Raw genomic sequence first — 18,268 nt, 5'->3', positions numbered from 1 at the left:
TACAACAGGGGTCCTCAACCTTGGCAACTTTAAGAGTTGTGGGAGTTGAAGTCCACAAGTCTTAAAGTTGCCAAGGTTAAGGACCCCTGAACTAGAGGCTGGGGTATTCTATAAGCTTCTTGAGTTCCAAATGGTGTTTCATTTTCTGCTTAGGCTTGAATGGCCTTAAACCACTGGTTCACAATGTGTGCTCAGTATTAAATATGGAAATGGACTGATTTCATTTTAGATCTACAGAGGTATAGTTGCAACCTGGATTAGGCCATCCCTAAAGAATGGAATGACAAAAGAAAGAACAGGTGCACCAATTATGCAATCCATTTTAATGCATAAAACTTTTCCCTGTTGTGTTCAGTCACACAGTGTTATATTACTATTCCAAGTTTTTTCTGTAATTGACCTGACATGCCAATAGATCAGTGGTTCTCAACCTTTTTAATGCCGCGACCCCCAACCGGTCGTAAGTTGAGGACTACTCAACTGGTGCAGCACCGTTTGCAGAATGGGACTTTTGGCAGGCTCAGCAGGGCAGAGACAGCCTGGACAATTCCTATTGGCTTTTGAAAGCCAAGAGAATTAGACTCTATTCAAGAGAGTCTATTATATTGGCTTTCAAAAGCCAATAGAATAAAAGGGAGTAGCACAGCTAAGGAAAAGGGGGAAGAAAATGGCGGACTGCGTTGTTTGGCGACCCCCGTGAAATGGTCATTCGACTCCAAATGGGGTCCCGACCCATAGGTTGAGAACCACTGCAATAGATAGTACTTCAGGAACAGGTCTGTCTAGCCGTTATATCTGCCTATGCTCTCAACACACAGCAAGGCAGACTGCTGAAAGGGCAGTTTGAGATCATGAATGTACGCCTCTCATTATTTTTACTTCCTGCATTTTCTGCCACAGGAGGTTTGTAAAAGATACTGGCTTTCTAAGTGTTTTTAAAGGGCAAACACCACTGAAGAAAATGATTACTTTATTCAATTATACCTGAGATGAAAGATTCAGTCCATGAGAAAAAGTGGGAAAATATGAAGAGAAATATATTTCTACCAATAGCAGTTGCTAAGAAAGCAATTCAAAAGACACACTTTGCAATATTCTTCTTGGTTGCAGTTTCAAGTAAAGCCAACAATAAATAAAGACCATTTATTTGATGAAATGCTGGTTTCATCCATTAAGTAATACTAACACTTTTTATTGTTGACTCCATATTCTGGGGGATCCAACAGATCCTACTAACCATGAGCAAGTCAGTCCTTTCAGAGTCAAAGTAATAATAAACGCCAAGTTGTCTACCTGATACACTGAGTGTCCTAAAGTCTATCTGCTGTGACCATCACAACAGTATCAACTTTGGGGAGATGGGAAACAATGCTCGGAAAGCCTTAAACTTAGTTCAATAGCCTCTTTTTCAATCTGGCATTGTTTCAGATAGATTGGATAGAAAACAATTCCCATTGTTCACAATCTTCTTTGAGCTGCAAACCCAGATTTGCACATTTGTAATGTTTCAGTTGGAGTTGCTGTTTTAAAAATAAAATTATTTTTGTCTGTCTAGCCTTTTGTTGTGTTCCTGCCCCCCTTTGGAGGGTGAATAAACCTATTGAACACAGTTCTAAAATATTTTGAGTGTTAAGTCTGCACATAAAACGTGGCATTTGAGTATCTCTTTTACAGACTTGTTCAGGCATGTCAGTTGAATAAATACACTGGATTGAAACATATTCAGAATCAGGTCATGAATAACATATCACACACTGCCATGAATAACATTCTCGCAAATAACTAAAGGAACAAGCAATCTATGATGTCCTTTTATTATTTATTTTCTCAATACATGTTAAAAGATCCTTCTGACTTATCATGTATGAAAGTAGCACATTACCCTTCACATCAAAACCTTATTTCCAGTGTCTCACATTCTTCATTCCAGGACCATCTCCTATTGAGTTTTCTTCAACAAAGCATTATGCAGTTCTAGAGCGAATGTACAGTTCTTCATTTATCAAAAAAAGAAGCATAAGTGTTTTGATCACATGATCACAGCCAGGCTGACTATGGAACTCTGGGACTTGCAATCTGAATATTCACCAATGTTCATAAATACATGTCCAAAATACCATACTGAGGAACTACTACTTGCACTAAGACAGTTTAGTGAACCAAGCCAGTAGTTTTATGTCCAATTTTACAGTTACCCAAAATCTAGGTAAATGCCACCTAAAAACAGCTGTTGACTTAGAACCACAATTGAGCTTGGAATTATTTTGAAGGCCATCTCTCTCCATCTTTCAAATTATTCAAATTATTTGGAAGGCGATCCCTCTCACCTCTCCATGTCCTACTCACATGCACAACCTGGGCCACTCTGTAACCTTTTCCCTCCTGTTAGAAAACCCTTCTCCAAAATGTGAACAGATTTTGACCACCAAAATCCTGTCCATGAAAATTCTGAAAGCAAACACAAAACATCAAGTACACAAATCTGAGCACTCTTATTTTCTTCTCCAAAACTGTACACACCAGTACTACAAGAACAAGTTTGTTCAGATCAGTTGCAAACTGCAGTTGAAGGCTGGCCAACTCTGCCTTTCTTTAGTTGCCAAAAATCAAGCTCATTTTCTCATTGACAATAGATTGTACATCACAACAGTTAATACTTTCAGCTATTCTGAAAAAAACAATATACACTTTCATAATATTCCTGAGCTTCTGAAGTTAGGTGATAAAACATGACATCTGACACCAAGCATACCTTATTTGTTGCAGTAGCACTGGATCCTGGGACCACAGGAACATTTGTCACCTGCACTGATAAATAGTTGTTGTCTATGAGCGGCCAAGCCCCTTCCACTTTGCATGTCTGAAAATGATCCTTAAAGGTCCGTAGATGGGGATCTCCAAACAAGCCACAGAAAAAGTAAGTAGGGGGAATCTGCTCTCCTCCGCGATAATCTCTGGTTCCCTGACGGCCGCTGTAATTGCAAGGATCATGAGTAACTTCAGGGTTAGTAGAGGATGTTGGACCATCTTTAGAACAGTTTCTCTGGCTCATGAGATCACCAATCCCCAGCACAGCAGAATGATAGACCAGGTTGCCGCGGCAGACTTTGGAATTGCGATAGGTACAAGCAGAATAGGCCCGGAGGGCTTTGCAAAACTCCACATCAAAGCCATCAATGGCTGAGTTCAGGTGAGACGTTAGTGATATAAAGTCTGTAGTGCACTTCTGGATTCGACATGGTGTCTGCAGCTGACAATCACCTGAGTAGAAGATTGAATAGAGAAATATTAGCATTTGATATAGTTAACTTTTGTAGGAAAAGATTCCAGATCCCTTTAACACAATAAAGAGTCAATGGGAGTCGAGTGACATACAAATTTAATAAACCACCATCATCTATGCAGGACCCTAAGTGCATATAGCTATATTGTAGCAACAGCCATTGTTTTTCACAATAGCACATTTAAAAAAGGCAGCCTTACCCTACTTATGGTTATTCAAGAATAAATCTTATCAATTACTGAAGAAATTATTCCTAATAAAGGACAAGTAGGACTACATCCTTAATCTATGTTCAATATCTGTTCTAACTGATGGATAATCAGAAAATCTAGAGTGATTTTTGACTGATCTCACATATATCTGATTGAAACCAGTTTCCCTCCACATATGTTTCTTAGTTTAACAGTATATTCAAAAGTATTGTTTCTTAAAAAGTCTTTAATACAGCATCTAACTGTTCACAAATATTGGGGGGGGGACATGATGGTAAATCTAGAAGAGATATAAAAAGCTTTATAGTTTTTTTTATCAGCCCACAATCTTTATTTGTAATTCCTTACACCAACTTTATTCTTTGAAACACTGAGATTTTTTAGGATTCAGTGCTGTTTCACTACATATTTACAATTCAGTTCAATTTTGAAAATTAATTAAAAATACTAGCTTCTAGTTGCCTGGCTTACAGAAATATTCAAACAGTGACAGTAAAATAAGAACTCTTCCTTATTTTTTTTTTAAATCACTTCAATCTCTTTGTACATAATTCACTAAAACACACATTTTTAGCCAAAGCCTTCTATTTGTGAAATGCCCTAGCACAACAGATTACTGAAAGACATATCTTCAGTTTCCCCAATTCCAGAAATATTTTATTATAATTAAAATAATTTCCAATCAGCACAAGTGTTTATCAATATCAAATCCACTCAAGATTGTTGTTTAAAAAAAAATCTTTTAAAGCAATTCTAAAAACAGTGACGATACAGTTTGACCCCAAATTAAAGCACTCTTTCTACAAATGTCCTGAGAGATTTATGTTGAAAAATCAGTGGAAGAGAATTCAGAACATTGTCCCAGAAAAAAGGGACTAAAAGCCTGTTCAAATATGGCTGGCTGGTGTTCCTGTCCTAAGAGTACTTCAGTGCCAATTTTAAACCAAAAGGCTTCAGGGAACTTAAAACTTTTCTATCACCCCTTCATATTTCAGTAAGAGTCAATAATTCCTTACCTTGGTAACATTTACATTGCAATATTTAAATTGAAAAGATTCACTTTGACATACATTTTCTTTGTCTAAATGCCTGCCTTGTCCAATTACACTGTAAATTACTATCCATATTATTTGCATTATCCACATTAGGTGTCCACTATATAGACAGCATGGAGGTGCAGTGGCTCAGCGATTAAAGATGCTGAGCCTGTCACCTGAAAGACTGACAGCCTGGGTTCAAGATGAGTGCTGCAGGACAGGGTGAGTTCCTGCCCATCTAGTAGTTTGAAAACATGCAAATGGAAATAAATAGGTAACACTTCCATGGAAAGCTAACAGTGTTCCGTATGCCTCAGCATATAATCATCTGGCCACATGGCCACAGAAATGTCCTCAAGACATTGCTGGTTCCCTTGGCTAAGAAACGGAGATGAGCACCACCCCCTAGAGTTGGAAATGACTGGACAGGGGAAATCTTTATCTTTATATAGACAGTTAAGCCTAATTAATTCATTTATAATAGGCTTATGATAGAAGGAGAAACAAGCACATGGGTGACAAAATACATAGTTTGTTGAGCTTATTGTCTCATATTTTTACAGTAAATTGCTCTAATAAGAATCACTATCGAAGATACTATTCATTTATTCTCCTCTCTTCAGTCATGTCCAATTCTTCATGATTTTTTAGGCAAGTGCTCTCCATGCTACCCTGATAAGCACAGCTTCTTTTAGTTAATAATAATAATAATAATAATAATAATAATAATAATAATAATAATAATAATAATAATAACAACAACAACGTTGGAAGGGCATTGGAAGTCATCTAGTCAAGCAGGAAACCCTATACCATTTCGGACAAATGGCTGTCCAGTCTCTTCTTAAAAACTTCCAGTGTTGGAGCATTCACCACTTCTGGAGGCAGGTTAATTAATTCCACTGGTTAATTGTTGTAACTGTCAGGAAGTTTCTCCTTAGTTCTAGGTTGCTTCTCTCCTTGATTAGTTTCCACCCGTTGTTTCTTGTCCTGCCTTCAGGCGCTTTGGAAAATAGCTTGACTCCCTCTTCTTTGTGGCAGCCCCTGAGATATTGGAACACTGCTATCATGTCCTCCCTCGTCCTTCTCTTCATTAAACTAGACATACCCAATTCCTGCAGCCATTCCTTATATGCTTTAGCCTCCAGTCCCTAATCATCTTTGTTGCTCTTCTCTGTACTCTTTCTAGAGTCTCAACATCTTTTTTACATTGCAGTGACCAAAACTGGATGCAGTATTCGAAGTTTAACCTTACCAAGGCATTGTAAAGTGGTATTAACACTTCACGTGATCTTGATTCTATCCCTCTGTTAATGCAGCCTAACACTGTGTTGGCCTTTTTGGCAGCTGCAGCACACTGCTGGCTCATATTTAGGTGATTGTCCACTAGGACTCTGAGATCTCTCTCTCAGTTATGGAAAAGGTATTTATGACTTTAGATTTGGGGCCTTTAAAACATTTTTAGAAGCAAAAGCACACTGACAGAATGTCTGTCATTAAAAAGAGCTATGCATGCAATGTAGTAATGTAACATGACTTCAGATTTTTTAGTTCATTATTTAAGTAAATTTTAAAATTCTCCATCACAAACAATCCAGATGCACAGTATGTTGAACAATATTTCCTTACTCTGTAAAGATCTTCAAACCACTTGTGCAGCTTTTAGAAACACCTACGAAACTAATATTTATCTGCCCAGAGTTAGTTATAACATGAGTGGCTAAATATTTTAAATATATAGACACCTAAACACCAAGATTCCTGTTGGCCACAAATACTGGGAAAGGGGGGGGGCTGTCTGATTGACTGTATTCCTACAATAAATTAAAATATAAGCCACGAGTTGCAAATTTCAAATATCAGAAGAGCATCATTTCAGATTAATACATTTTCATAAAGCTTATTTAAATAAGAAGAAATCCCAACTTCTGGCTATCATAGACTAACACTGCTCTTCTCTGAGAAAAAAAATCATAAAAAATACAAAGGCTAAGCTATAACTAATCAATCCAATCTATGTATCAAAATATTAACACTTAATCTATGACTGAATGGCTAAATACAGTCATAGATTTTGAAAAGATTTTTTACTGCATGCTTCTTGTTCTTCATGTTGCTGAACTACAACTGCCATTCCAGATCAAAAGTAATCTTTTGCACTGTATATACATTTTCCCCATTTTGTTCTGAAAAGCTATCAATTATTTAAAAGCTGAAACCGATCAATCTTTATTCACAGAGAATAAGAGACGACTCTTAGAACCATATCTGTAGTAACTCAGTAAGGTTACCATAAGCAGCCTTCTTTAACTTAATACCCCGCCAGTTGTTTTGTAACTGTAACTTTCCGAGTATCACTGGGAAAAAGCTTGGTTTGTACTTCTCACATAAAGCTACCTCGCAGAAATAAACGAACAAGCCTCATCAAAATATGTCAGAACCCAGGATACATTAGAATATATACAAGGTTCCAGCCGTGCGAAGGAGTCGGTATTAAAGCTCCCATAGAGGCTGGAAGGACGCCTTTCCATCGCGATTGTATCCTTCGCTTTCCCCTCCCGAGATCCTCCACTGGCAGCGGCAGATCACGGGGGCCGAGACTCTCTTCCTGCCCACGGAGGGAGCGGCAGCGAGAAGAGAAACCTGATCCCCGCTCCGACTCAGTAAACACCCGGGCAGGGAGGGCCCAACGCCAATCAAACCCCGACGCAACCGCCCTCTCCCCAGAACACAGCCAACTCCGCGCCGTATAGCTCCGTCGAGCCGACGCTGAAACACTTTTTGAAACCCGGGCAAGGGACATTTTTGCACAGCCGGAAGGCCCTTGAGCGTGTCAGATTCCCCGGATTTGTGTATCAAAACAAAGGCACTTTCTATCTAGCAGACGCAACAAGCCTTCAATGATCCAAACTCCCCCCCCTTTTTTTTTCTTCCAAGTGGATTGTTCCAAACTGCAGCGAGGCAGATTCCGCGTCCCTCCTAGCCACAGACTTTCTTCAAGTTTACTTTTAAATATTTTCCAATAAAATCACGGTTTTTCTCCCAGAAGAATCAAAAGTCTTACAAGACTCCATTTTTTCTTTTTTTTTAAAAAAAAGTCGAAATACTTGAGAAACTCTGTTGGGGCATCTTTCACACCCCCCCCCGCCGCCATAAATTAATTAAAAATCCCCATTAAGCCCATCCCGAATCTCTTTCCCCCCCCCCCGGAAAGGGTCCCGGCTGAGAAAGGGCAGCGGCGGTAATACCTGTGTGTGGGAGCAGCCCGAGGCTGAGCAGAACAAGAGCAGCCAAAGGCGGGGCGCGCGGTTGACGACCAGGGCGGCGTTGTTGCTCCTCAACCTTGGTGGCGGAGGCGGCGATGGCGCAGAAAGGGGCCGCTGTCCCCATGCCCGTCCATGCAGCTCTTCGGGATTCCAGCGGCGGGGCGACGCGGCTGAAGCATGAGCGGAGGGACGGGCCTCCGCGCTTCCTCTTTTTCCTCCTTTCCGATTAACCCCAGGGTGGAAAGAGGCCGCCAAGCCACACAAGGGAAGGGCCGAGAAGGAGCGGCATCGCGGAGAGGCAACAAGGAAGGAAGCAGAGAGACACAAAAGCGTGTGAGCAGGAATCCAGATGTAAGGAAAAAGGACGCAAGCGGAGCTCGGTCGGTCAAACCTTCGCTACCCTATTACTGGGGCTACAGAAGACTTCTGGCGAATCAGGCCCCCGTCCTGCCCGCTGGGAACAATCTCGGCTCCGCACACGCTCTGCGCTCCCGCTCGCCCACCTCCGCAGGCGCGAGGCTCCGCCCGGGACGCTCGCATTGGCTCAGAGGGGCCGTCCAATAAAACAAAGGCCGCCCTCGAAGGAGGCCGGAACTTGCAACCACCTAAACTGGCTGCTGGAGATTATCCGTTGTGCTCTGCCTCTTAAACGTTGTTGGGAACATCGGCGGTAGCACAACAGCAAGAACAAGATAGAGGAGCACGCTAGACAGCCTCTTTAAAAGAAAAAAAAAAAAACACATGTCGTTGAAAAGCTATTTCTATAAGGACCCCGTGTAGCCGACAGTGCTGAAAAGACCCTGAAAATAGTTGGTGGTGGTGCTCCTAAATACTAAAGAAATTCGTCCAATAGCGGTCGCTTCAGACAAACTGAGGAACGAAGGGGGAGGAAGGAGGAACCATGTGATTCAACTCTTTTCTCCCTTTTTTTCGCGCGACAACCAAATTGCAGTTCAGGCAAGAACTCTTAAATGGAAGGCTGGTAAAGCTTTCATTCCAACTCGAGCAGGCGGTGTAGTTGCCGGAGGGCCGTGGGATTTTTGGCAGGGGGAGGGATCAGCGGATGCCCTTCAAATACACAAGCAATTTCTAGTAATTTGGCGCCCCTAATTTATGAGCAATAGATTTGTTTTTCTTTTTAATTAAGTGAATATTTCATTAAGCATTAGTTGAGGTGCTGGTTTTTAATTAAGAAAGCACAGTTAGAAGTAACTCCCGTTATTCTGCATGATGCAAGATCTTTTGTTCATAATTAAAATTGCAGCGTTCCGATTATTCAAGAACGCACTACTTGTACAATGGGGTTAATCTATTTTTCTGCAGATATAATTGAGCCATTAGAAGAATCCCATTTTAATCAGTTGCAAATTATATGGTGTTATAATGTGGCTTATCATTAGCCAAATATCTACTTTCAATGTATGGTAATTCCGAAGAAATAGCAAATCTTGCAGGTTTGCAACTTTAAAGTGGCTTAAATAACTTAATGAGAACTAATCTACTGTAGTGGTTAACACCCTGTACTGGATGGCTGTGAGTTCTAGGCCTGGCTTAGGCATAAAAAGTCAACTATCTGCCCTTGGGCCAGTCACTCTTAGCTCTAGGAAGTCTGCAACTGACCCCAAGGCAACCAAAAAAGTTAATTGAAGTAACTAATCTGAATTTTAAAAGTAATTTCCTTAGGGATGTTAGAATGGTGGCTAGTAAGAAAGCAGTTACTGAAATATGTTTTAGAGATTTGAGAGCAACTTTTTCACCACTAATTAAACTGATACTAGTCAGAAAAGTTTATATTTCATTGACATCAAAATTAATATAAAAATATATCAATTCTTAGATAATTGTTTATACTAGCCAGTCTTTAAGCCTGAATGGGCAGTCCAGTCACATATTCCAGAGAGCCAGTTCATTGTATTTGTTGCCTGCAACTCCCATCCTTGTAAAAGGTTCCTTATCCTGTATCTTTTCTCTATGCAAGGTTATAGGTAAAGCGAATCTTGCCACTGCTTATCTCCATACAAAGCTCTACTTGTTTAAAAATTTGTATGGATTGGTCCATTCAAAGTACAGAGATAAGACCAGGAAGTAATATATTTGCTCATGCAATTGTCTTTCAACACACAGAAGCCAGGGAGCAAGAGGAGATACATAATAAAACTTGTGTTGCGATTTTAGGATGCAAACCCATTCCTTTTGTTAAAAAAGTTTTGGCTTTAGATAAATACACAGGGACATGAATAAAATACTATATAGTACAGCAACTCAAATATACATGCAGAAACTTTGCAGTCTTGTAGTGGAATTCAAGGTGATAAATCTAAAAATACTCAATTTTAAACAGATGCTTCCCATACACACAGAGTTTGTTATTCTTTTGTTTAGCAAGTATTTATTGGAGACCTCTTGTATGTCTACTTGTACTCACTTCAGAATCCTGGGATTGGCTAGTGTGCATGGATGTGTGTATATATATAAACTAATAAAATATTATGGGTGTGGCTAGGCTAAGACTGTCCCCAGGAAATCCCTATCACTTAGTCACTGATTTTTAAATCAATTTCTGTACACTGTACAAAATTGTAAACTTTAATTTATTATACTATGACAGCTATTTGGAGTTTAGTCATATAGTTATGTCTGAATCCTATTTATGTATTATGGTCATTGTAATTGCAATAAAGAACTAGTACCTCTTCCTTGTGTCTTAGTTCATCTAATTCATTGGATATTTTTATCATTAGCAAGGTAACATTTTATATTTTAAAAGATTTTAGGGAAAAGTCATATATTACAATATGTAGGTCAAGTATTCCATAGATATAACATTTCAAGGACAGTAATATTTCAACCTCTGTATCTATTAATTAACATTTTTTATGAATTCTGTGAAAATGCTTACGCTAACTTATAAGATGGACTTGCTTGTACAGCTAATATATTGATGTAAATGCATTACATAAATAACTTGCTGGAAGCAAATTCCACATGAAGAAAGCTGTATGAGCTGAGATTTCCTATGCTACCTTGTACTGCACAACAATCTTCATACTGTAGAGGGCATTCTTGAGTTATTGTAAACATTGTGAAACATTACTGCTTTCACTTAAAAAAAACCCTACATGTCATCAAAAAGGATTTACAGTATTGATCAACTATAAATGCAGAAAATATTAAGTTTGATACATTTCATTGACATATTTTGCAACTACAGAATAGGACAACAATATTCTGGTATTAATGTTAACCCTCCAATGGGACTTTTTGCCACTGAAATACTTTTGACATGTTGAACTGTTACTGTTTGACAAAAGGCATTTAATTTTTGAAGTGCTAGCATATTGAAAGTGATTGACATATCTCAAAGTGTATAAAAATTCAACAGAAACATTAGCTGTTAAAAAGATACTATTGGGTTCTACTCTTCTTGCCCCAATATAGCATCTTCCTTTGTTCTACTCACTATTAATCCATAATTGCCACAATTCATTGCAGTATCTACTGACTTAGATGCCTTTAAGGGGAGAATGTGTACAAGTCAGGTCTTGAAAGTAAGCTAGTACTTCTGAAGATACAGTGTTACTTCCAGATTAGGGACAGCATATCTCTAAATACAAGTTGCAGAAACAAAATAACAGGAAAGGAGAATGTATTTCCTGCTTGTGAGCATCCTAAAGTTTTTTAGATGATCACTGTGAGCGACAAAACGCTAGATTAAGATAGGTTTGCTCTGATCCAGCAGGGATATTTTTATTATGCTAACAGTTTGGCACCCATTGGCCTTCCTATTGCTAACGTAAATTATGCTCTACATAACTTAGTTGAAAGAAAATGTTGCTAGCATATACATTCTAAGTAACACAGGAAGTCTTACTAAAACTGTGGTTTACTCTCCGATGAGCTATGACTAAAATATATGTGTTTGATTGTTTGGGTGTGGTCAAGACTGAGAAAACACAATCATGTCACAAACATTTTTTTTCTGCTTACAAATATGCTTATATAAGAACACCTTATTTTGTTCAATAAAGAATCTTCCACTTTCATAAATGATTAGCAACACTCAATTATTTTTTATAGATGAATCCTTACCAACTTCCAGCTGCCTAGAGCACAGTTATTTATTTTGAAATAAATCCTGTTTGTTTCAACAATTTTGCTTTTAAATACTATTTCAAGCTTTTGAGAAGTGGGATAAGTTTTAGTATTATTTTGAATAGATTATACTGAAATGTTAAAGGTTTCACTTATAGTTAGATTTATATATAAGTACACTATAAAACCTAGTTTTCCCTACAACAACTCTGGGCCAGACACTCTCTTTGAACCCAACCTTCAAAGTTAGCCAGTGAACTCCCCATTCTTTAATCATCTCCCCCCCCAAAAAAATCCCCCAATGTTTTCTGATTTAATGAGAATGGAGTGATGCTATTTTTGATTCTATGAATATTTCCTTAGGAACAAGATTTACTGAACACAGACTACTGGACTTTCCAGTAAAAAATACCTAGAATTGATTAATTTCTTCTAAGAAAAGGAATCTCTAGAAATCCTACATAAGGTGAGAAAGGGAAAAGAACTGAACCATCACTGCGCATAGCTAGATACATATGGAATGCACATTAGGAGTTTTAAAATAATTTGTGATTTTATTTCCCACCCCCACTTCATTATCAGTTTAACAGACACACCATTTAATTCCCATGTTCTGATTTTTTTTTTTTTTTTAACCAAGACAAATATCTCTGAAAGTTGATTAAGGAGCTGGTGTTTGGGAAAGGAAGGCAACTAAAGAAATGGGGCTCCAACCTGGTTACTTCAGGGTAAAAGCTAGCTGCCTTTTATAGTTCCTACCATTGCCATTGTTTTGTTCCTCCACCCTATTAAGAAAGTATCAATGTGCATGCAGACACATAAATAGTGCTGAACACATCTGCCTTGAAATACTTGTCTACTTACATCATCATCTTTAACTCTTCCTGTGCTGAGCAGATTGCGGAGTGTGTTATACTTGCATGGAAGAGGATGGGACGCTTGGTAAGTCAGGACCTGATCCGCAATCACAAAGACAAACAGAAGATGAAAATTAAGATGCAGCAGCAATATGGTCCTTTTTCACAGCCAAAGGGAAAGATAGGGGAGGGGGGCTTGCAGCCTGGAACTGGAAAAATGCAGAGTAGCAGGTGCAAAAAGCATTCAGGAGCTGCTGCCCAGCAGGGGAAACAATCCACTTCCTTCCCATTTATCTCAGGAAACCAGTACCCTTGTCTTGCTGAAACAAAATTAACCTCTCACTAACCAGGCAGCATTAAGAGAGATTTGCAGGATCCTTAATATATCTCAAGATAGCTTTCTTTCATCCTGGCTTTCCTTTTCTTTAAAACATGGACAAGACATGAATGCCTCTCCATGCAGAGACTGCCCAAGCTTGGAAGATCAGTTCTGAAATTGCCAAGAGCATCACACACTGCTTATCTTACCAAAAAAAGACCCACAACCCTCTCAAGATTTATGACACCTTAAATAGAATTGAAGGAGAAGGGTTAAGGCAACCAACTATAAAAATTTGAGAAACCAGACAGTGCTGGTTTCTGGCTCACTTGCTGCTTTTTAAATTCCAGCATAAAAAGCCAGACAAAAATAAATGAGATTATCATTGATTCCCCCCCTCAAAAGATCCTATATTTTCTACTTCCAAGACAAAGTCATGTATTTATCTGTTTACTGTACAGTGTGTATGATCAGTCTGCTTTATGACCTGCTTCGGTTAGAATAGCCGAATCAGCCCAGCTGACAGATCCATTCAACTCCTACATTCAAATAACCTCAAAAAAAAAAAAAAAGGAATTTCCTACTTCCAAGTAAATGCAGATTGAGATAGGGCTATTAGACTACTCTGCAGTGGCCTCTCTAAAGATCTGCTGCGGGAAAAGGGATTTGGAGACAGCATCCGAGACACTTTGCCCACAACTTCATTCTCGGCAATTCACGCTCGTTCAACTGAGCCACAATAGTTTGTTGGCGATGACATCCAAAGAAGCGGAAAGCGGCTGGCTTCGAAGTAAATTTTCATAGCCCCCACCCTCCAATTTCTCACTGAAGATTAACAGTCTTCCGCTACTTCGTATCGCTACTATGGCGAGAAGGGGAGCGGGCCCGTCTTTTCGTAAAGCGTAGTTATTATTACCGAAGTCCTGCTTCAATACCATTCCGTTCCTCGAGGACAAACTCGCCGCAAAGGAGGCAGACTTGTAGCTAGGTCCCGCCTTGTCCTTCAGGGTCGCCTTCCTCAGGTGAGAGCGACCACCCTTCCGTAAGTGAGGCTTCAGGAGCGCGCTTCGGGTCCCGGCCCTGGTCTCCGGCGTCCATCCGGCGTCCTCGGGGCAGCGGCGTTCATTCCCGGCCGGCGAACGTGCGGGCTGAGCGAGGCAGCTGCGCTCACCTTTGCGCAGGCTACCCTGCTTTTCCCGCCAGCGCGCGAGCTCCAGGTGTTGGGGTTTGCTCCAGGCAGATTCCCGTCCCCGCGTCTTCCCAGGAGCCCGATTCCCTTTCCCGCGCCCAAAGTTAAGGAAAAGCAGGCGAAAAAACAACCCGCCGCGCTTTCCTCCGCCGTCTCCTCCTCCTCCTCTCCTCCCCCCCCCCCGCCACCCAGGGACGACCAAACAAAACCACTCACCGCAAGCATCGCCTCGTTAGTTTCTCTCCGAAGTTCCCCTCGCTCCCGCGTCAGCGGAGCTGCCCGCCACAACAGAAGCGCTCCGCGCAGAAGGCGCCTCCTCCCGCCCTTCGGATCTGAAGGCCGGAGGGGGCGCCTTCTGAGCCGCTCGCCCAGCGCGTGGCCGGCGAACGGCCGCGACTCCGTCGCCGCGAAGCGCGAGAGATACTCTCCGCTTGGTTTGAGCTTTGACACAAAAGGGGGGGAGGGCGAGGTGGCTTCGTCGTCGGCGAGTCTATCTCTGGCACCAAACGAGGAGCGAGAGCGGAAACGCACGTGGGCGTCGGGAGACTTCGCCCTGGCTCGCAGCCGGTCCCCCCTCCCCGACCGAAACCACCACAATGTACCTGCACCTCTGGACCATTGAAAGGCGATCCTTTCCGATTGGGGGGGGGAGATTTTTCTGCCGTCTTTTTTCAACGTTCTAGCTTTTCTTTTTCTCGGCCCACACTTCCCACAAGTTCAGGATGCAGCTCACCTTACTTCCCCCCCTCCAATACTTTAAACCTACAAGTTTTTGCGAAGTTTCAAGGATTCAAGTGTTGAAGGAATCACACTGCCATTATTTTAGAATTAAACTTAGAAAAGAATTGGAAATGTGAAAAATAAATAAATTACTGACTATGCAATATTTTACACAATTTATTAATCCTCTGAATACCATTTAAATAAGATTTCTGAAGTATATTTTAGTTATATGACTACAGTCTTAAGATGAATCTCTTGTGAGATGACATAATACGGAAATGTTATGCTCCAGATCCCAGGAAACTTGAAAAAGATTATTTGTTCTGGAGATCAGTCAGTGAAAATCATTATCTGGCTAATCATTTTATGGATAAAATTGTTTTAATCTGCCTCTAGATGAAAATTGGGAGAATGCGAATGAAATGGCAGCAGTAGTATCTTGTAAAGTTGTCTAACAGGTTTTTGAGACTGGGACCTGAAGAAGACAAGGGTTCTTTGTGATCTTTGTTCTTCTCCTTATATGTTTGACATCTGCACTTCAAGCAGTCAAGCAAAAGGGGAACACAGGTGGATCCAAATAACAGTTCTGGCCCTCTGGATAGAGATTTTCAATTGCTGGAATTAAATCAACCTGTTAGTCACTCTACGCATCTGGTGAAATGCATTGCAATCAACAAAAGCATATGCCTTTTAATAAAAAGTATTAGTCTGAAAAGATGTTACTACGCTTTTTCTGATTATTGGCTACCATAGTTTCATGTGGCTCTCCCCCATACAATAAAAAATGTACTGTAATATCTAAAACAGACTTGATACACAGTAATTAAACCCACATGCATAGAAAATTCAAACTTTATCTTAAAAGCCAGTATTACAGGTAGTCCTTGACTTGCAACCATTTGTTTAGCAACTGTTTGAAGTTACACCAACACTGAAAAAAATAATTTACAACAGTCCTTACATGACCATTGCAGCATCCCCACAGTTATTTGAACAAAATTTGGGTATTTGGCAACTGGCATGTATTTATGACAGTTGCAATATCCTGGGGTTATGCAATCACCATTTGTGACCTCAGCTGGCTTTCGATAAGCAAAGTCAATGAGGTAAGCTGGATAATGACTGCATGATTCACTATAGTGATTTGCTTAACAATCACGGGAAAACAGATTGCAAAATTGTGTGTGACTCTTTTAACAACCTTTCTTGCTTAGCAATGGAAATTCTGGTCCTATTATGGCATAAATCAAGGACTAACTTTATTCAGGCCTTGCACAATGGTTCACAAAGACAACTGTGCACTCTTGATCACTTGCCTTGCTCACTGCAGTCCCCTGGAATATTCAATCATTCATTTATTTAGTCATTCATTCATTCATTCACTCATGGAATCATATTGGTCATATAGATATAACTATGATTTCTGTTCTAAGTCAGGGGAATATTTTTTGCTTTTTAAAACAATGATCCTATTTATGTGATTGTATGTATGTACATATGTATGTTTGGGGACCTTATATAGCTCTGGTTCTATTCCTGCTGCCTAATTATTTCAAATCACAATTTCTCCAGAGGCTTTTGAGATATACAAGAAAGACTCACGTTCCCAAAAAGCTTCTTGTACAGAATGGTGATGGCAATAGATACAGCACCACCATATGTTTATAGAGCTGAAAGACTACTGCTTGAAAAAGATAACATTGAGATTTTACTCCTCCATCCTCACAATTCACAATGGCAATTAAGAAAGCTGTAGCTTTCATTCTCTTCCTCTTTTCTCCCTCTACTACCATGAGCATAAAAATGATCCTATAATAAAATAATGATAAAGAAGAGTTCAAAGCAATTTCAGAAAGCTCCCCTCTGAGTCTGTTTACCAATGCAGCTCTAGCCTCTTCCTAACTTCTTTCTCATGTCAGAGTTTTTTGCCTGGAAAAAAGAGAATTTCAGTAAGGTTAGTAGAGTCCTTCTCTCCAGAAAGATTAAGCAGCATGCCTAAGTACTTAACTTGTTAGGATTAAAGTAAACATGAGATAAACACATTGTAATTCAGTCCAGAGTTGAACCCTTTGTTGTCATTGTAATCACAAGGGACCTTTGCTTTGGCAGCCATTTCTTAGTTGATCCTTGCCTGATTTGCAACTTGGAAGAATGATCCTTTAGGAGGTTACTTTTGGACTTTCAGCAACTGGAAACATTGAAAAGGAAGATGCAGAAAAACCTGTCCATCTCATTTGGCCATCCTTCAAAGTTTAAGGATATTTTTATACAATGCTAATAGGCTTCCTTTGTGTTGCTTGGCACACAGTGATCTGTTAAGAGCAAGCAAAATATTTATTTAAAATTAATACACTTTTGATATGTTTGACTACAGTTCCTGTTATCCCCAGTTAGTCTAAAATATTGGAACAGCTGATAACCTGAATTTAGGAATTCAATAGCAATAGCACTTAGATTTATATATTGCTTCGTAGTGCTTTACAGTATTCTAAAACAGTTTGTAGAGTCAGCATATTGCCCCACACAATCTGGGTCCTCATTTTACTGACCTTGGAAGGATGGAAGGCTGAGTCAACCTTGAGCCAGTCAGGAAGTTCTGGAAGTAGGCAGAGTTAGGCTGAAATACTGCATTCTAACCATTGTGCCATGGCTTCGCTATGGATTCAGTTTTTGAATAAACTTTATTTATCATTTGATTGATTGATCAAATTTATAAACCATCACTAAGTGACTCAAAACTAATTTAGTTTTCAGTAGATACCCAATCACTAACCAGTCCTTTTTTTATCGTTACCAGACTATAGGCTACAGAGAACTCATTTAAGTATTAATTTAATTATATCTAAATGCAATATGTTGAGACTCTTCTGTCTGATTAGCGTTGTGTCTCCACACAATAGGTCAGGGGTGTCAAACTGCCAGCCCGCGGGCCGGATGCATCATAGTGAAACTGCGCCCACCCCATTGCCGGCAATGGCAAAAAAAGTCACGATACGTCATGTGATGTTGCGAGTTTGATACCCCTGTGATAAGTTGTTAAAAAGGGAAGTTGTTGAACACAAGATATTAGCATACAAAAATCAAAATATTCAAGTGATTTAGCTGAGATAGCAGAAAAATTTCTCAAAGCAAATTCATTTTCTCATACAATATAAAAGTAGAATGGAATACTAAAAAAATGTTTGGTATACATTGCCCTTATAAGAAATGAAGAAAGAGAAGGATGTAAATGAAGATGAGTTGGCTAGGATTTGAGTCCTCAGGGTATAGTTAAATAAACTTTGTTAGGA

General features: G+C 39.8%; 1 protein-coding gene across 3 annotated transcripts in view; it reads right to left on the bottom strand.

The window, feature by feature from the left end:
• RGMB (repulsive guidance molecule BMP co-receptor b) overlaps window positions 1-14,623 on the bottom strand; it is a 30,389-nt gene extending 15,766 nt beyond the window's left edge. Inside the window, exons 1-4 of one of the 3 annotated variants that reach the window (XM_039366985.1) lie at window positions 14,472-14,623; window positions 12,755-12,844; window positions 7,781-8,016; window positions 2,753-3,261 (exon numbers count right to left, since the gene is read on the bottom strand). In XM_039366985.1, coding sequence (XP_039222919.1) covers window positions 2,753-3,261; window positions 7,781-8,016; window positions 12,755-12,762 — 753 coding nt within the window. In that variant the 5' untranslated portion in view covers window positions 12,763-12,844; window positions 14,472-14,623. Of the gene's footprint in view, window positions 1-2,752; window positions 3,262-6,929; window positions 7,385-7,780; window positions 8,017-12,754; window positions 12,845-13,982; window positions 14,337-14,471 lie in introns of those variants that run through there. The other 2 variants (XM_039366986.1, XM_039366987.1) reach the window with 2 other exon arrangements.
• Between the last annotated feature and the right edge of the window lie 3,645 nt (window positions 14,624-18,268).

This window comes from Crotalus tigris, unplaced genomic scaffold, assembly GCF_016545835.1.
Source record: "Crotalus tigris isolate CLP2741 ecotype Arizona unplaced genomic scaffold, ASM1654583v1 scf7180000020506.575545, whole genome shotgun sequence".
Taxonomy (NCBI): domain Eukaryota; kingdom Metazoa; phylum Chordata; class Lepidosauria; order Squamata; family Viperidae; genus Crotalus; species Crotalus tigris.
This window is presented reverse-complemented; position numbering and strand designations above follow the sequence as displayed.